The sequence below is a fragment of the Setaria viridis genome, chromosome 9 (genome assembly GCF_005286985.2).
Source record: "Setaria viridis chromosome 9, Setaria_viridis_v4.0, whole genome shotgun sequence".
In the NCBI taxonomy this organism is placed as follows: Eukaryota; Viridiplantae; Streptophyta; class Magnoliopsida; order Poales; family Poaceae; genus Setaria; species Setaria viridis.
The window spans coordinates 33,567,437-33,570,577 of record NC_048271.2 but is presented as its reverse complement, the minus strand read 5'-3'; the positions used below and the strand labels follow the sequence as shown (position 1 = coordinate 33,570,577).

The following is a 3,141-nucleotide window of genomic DNA, read 5'->3' as shown; positions in this document are numbered from 1 at the left end:
AAACAAAAAATGTCTTCTTCCTCACCACGCCGGGTGCGACCTTGCACGGGCGTTGCGTCGCGGCGAGTGCGGCCTTGCGCACACGGTTGAGGTGCGGCCTCGCCGGCGGCCAGGTGGCCTCTCGCGTGCTGGTGGGCGCGGCCTCGTTGGCGGCCATGCGGCCGGGTGCGGCCTCGCCGGGGCACTACGTCAGGGCGTCGGCTAGCCATGCGGGTGGGGCTTCGGCGAGCGGTCGGGGTGGGGCCACGGTGGCGCAAGTAGAGAAGGACGATGACGCTAGCAGAGGAAGGACAGCGGCGTTTCGCACGGAGAAGAAGAAAGCTACGAAGAAATAGAACGAACCGGTCATTTTCCATTAACAAGTGGCAGTGGTGGGTAATTTCCTCCAACTCCACCAAATTTGATTTCGTGGAGCATGCCCTGAGGTGCTCCACCAAATCCATGGATCTGGGAGTAGATCCACCGTTTTCGTGGAGCAGATCTGTGGTGGAGTTGCTGGATCTAAAATCGTTTAGCTGAAAAAAAATCTAGAGCGGAGCTGTTTTTAGGATCGGAGCTGCGTGGAGCTTTGCCAAACACGCCCTTATTCTCCTTATTTCCCATCAGCTGATGATTAACTAATCATGATAAACCCTTGGCGAACAAGCTAAGGTGATTTGTTTCAACAACATTACAAACAAGTACAAGTATATACTACTAGTCATGAAGATAATACATAGAACTTACGGCGGGTAAGGTGAGTTGAGTTCATCTCGTTGCGAGTTCTTGTACTTCTAGAATCGTCTTAATTTCTCATACATACTGAGGTTGCTTTGCGGCGTACGTAGCGGGGCTGATCAGATTGAGTTTGCTGCGAACAGGCGCGGTGGCGCCGCCACGTCGACGCGCTTGTCGTCGTTGTTCACGGTCGTGGGCAGCTCGCTGACCTTGGCCACCTCGTTTGCCGGCGTCTCGTGCCCCTTGCCCCAGAGCACGGTGTAGAGCCCCGCGACGATGAGCACCGCTCCCAGCGCGGTGCCGAGGTGCATCTTCTCTCCCAGCAGCAGCGAGCTGAGCACGGCCACCACCAGCAGCATCAGCGGGTTGAAGACGGACACGAACAGGGGGCCGCGCCGCTTGACGCACCACGACATCACCACCAGCATCACGCCCGACGCCATGATGCCGGCGTACACGACGGCGAGGAGGCGGATGTCGAAGCGGAGGCGCCACTGCACGGCGTCCCTGTCGAAGCAGAGCGCGAACGCCGAGGACTGCAGGGTGGTCATGACGCACATGAGGGCGGTGCTGGTGTAGTGGTGCGGGTACTCCCTGCTGAGCTTGGACTGGATGACGAGCCAGAGCGCGTAGAAGAAGCAGCTGGTGATGCAGAGCAGCGAGCCCATGGCGTAGTTGGCGGTGGCCTCATTCCCGGCGGCGGCCGGGTGGTGCGACGTGGCTGCGATGAGATTGACGCTGCTGTGCCAGGGCGTGATGTCGACGCCCTTGTAGAAGGTGAGCAGCATGGCGCCTCCAATGCCGAGGAAGGTGCCGGCGACCTTGGCCTGGCCGGAGAAGGTGCGGATCGCGAGCCTCTCCTGGCGGAAGGCGAGGGCGAGGAGGAAGGTGGCGGCAGGGAGGAGGTTGGTGGTCGCGGTGGCGAAGGTGGCCGTCGTCACCTTCATGCCGGCGATGTACAGGTTCTGCGCCACCGAGCCCCTGCATGCGTTGTTGCATTCGCGTCATGTCGCTGCCTCACTGGACAAGGCAAGACTGGTGGCGGTAGAAACAAGAAACTGCGCATGGACCAAGCAAGGCAACGCATGCAATGATGCAAGCTGCTTGTGGTCGCGCGATGCTGAATCGGTCTGCTCGCTCTGAGCGACAAATGTGGAGCTAGCGACACAACTAACAAGTGGTGTGCACAAAAGTGGATGGATCGGAGGCAGAGTCGCCGTCCGTTATATCAGGTGCATGAATGCAATGCGTAGGGTGTATCTTGCTGACACCGATCGAGCTGCTGGTGGTGGTTGCATTGCAGTTTGTATTGTAGCAGCAAACAAGAAGCAAGCCTTTCCCGGAGAAAAAAGGCCAGGGCGAGATGCAAACAAAAGAGATTTTGCGTGCACCGATCCGGCAAGCAGATGTGTTCTGATGTGTGCGTGCATGCATTAGGAAATTAAACTCACCCGGTGAGGCCGCACACAAAAGACAGCCCCAGCACTCTCCACGTCACCTTTGTTCGGCTCTTCCTGAAAATGATTATTCATATATTACAATTACAAGAAAAAAGAAGCATCAAGGCCGTGCGTGGGCAGGGCGAGCTGAGTCTTGCGTGCACATGTGTAGTTAGTGTGTAGAAACAATACAGGAGGAGATTAAGATGCATAAAACAAGGGAGGTGATGGTGGAGGGCTAAAAGTAAGTTAGCCCAAAATAGCGCTACAACAGGTGCTAATCGTCCTACTGCTTCATGCAAATCATAACTAACAACTCGTATTAACCGGAAGAGACGAAGCACAGAGACTGGTGAGGAGATCACCGATCCACCTCTCGAGGAAGTACGCGAGCGGCGCTAGGAAGGCGGAGGCGAACAGGTAGCGGTAGGCGACCAGCACCCTCAAATCCATGCCGTCGGACACGGCCAGCTTGTAGAAGATGTTGAGGCCGGCGAACACCACCTGAAACGACACCATACCCAGCACGGGCTTCACCATATCGCCGGAGCCGGAGACGGAGCCGGCCATCGCGTGCCCTTCCCCCTGTGCGTGAGAGAGAGGGGGGTTCTGTCCGGCGAGACGCTGGATCGATTAGTGGACGCGGGAATTATTGGATGGAACGGGGGAGGGGTTTAGTTAGGACCACCAAGTGGTGAGAAGGATATATAGGCAAAGGCGGGGGACAACCGGGAGACGAGGAACAAGCCTTCGGGTTGGTGTGTGCATGCAAATGGAATGGAGTGGAATTTAAACTACTCAGGCTAACTTAATGCCCGTACTGCTAGAGAACATTTTGCACGTGATCTAATGCTAAGGGCAAGTACATTGCTACACGTCAGTGGTCTCATAGGTCGTCTCATGCAGTGCCACGTAGGATTTTTGATGATGTGGAGGAGAGAGAGCGAGGAGAGAGAAAGAGGTCGTTACTTCGCGAAACAACCAC

At 56.4% G+C, this 3,141-nt stretch overlaps 1 protein-coding gene across 1 annotated transcript; it reads right to left on the bottom strand.

The window, feature by feature from the left end:
• Positions 1 to 642: 642 nt before the first annotated feature.
• LOC117840499 (WAT1-related protein At1g25270) lies at positions 643 to 2,888 on the bottom strand. The gene is made up of 3 exons (XM_034721005.2): positions 2,530 to 2,888; positions 2,169 to 2,231; positions 643 to 1,698 (listed from the first exon to the last, which is right to left on the bottom strand). The coding sequence occupies exons 1-3, from the start codon at positions 2,724 to 2,726 to the stop codon at positions 837 to 839; spliced, it is 1,122 nt and encodes a 373-aa protein (XP_034576896.1). The 5' UTR covers positions 2,727 to 2,888; the 3' UTR covers positions 643 to 836.
• Between the last annotated feature and the right edge of the window lie 253 nt (positions 2,889 to 3,141).

Coding starts and splice junctions, on each gene's coding strand:
- LOC117840499 (XM_034721005.2), bottom strand. CDS start 2,726: ATGGCCGGCTCCGTCTCCGGCTCCGGCGATATGGTGAAGCCCGTGCTG. Junction 2,232..2,529: donor CTCGCGTACTTCCTCGAGAG/GTGGATCGGTGA, acceptor AATCATTTTCAG/GAAGAGCCGAACAAAGGTGA. Junction 1,699..2,168: donor TTTGTGTGCGGCCTCACCGG/GTGAGTTTAATT, acceptor CAACGCATGCAG/GGGCTCGGTGGCGCAGAACC.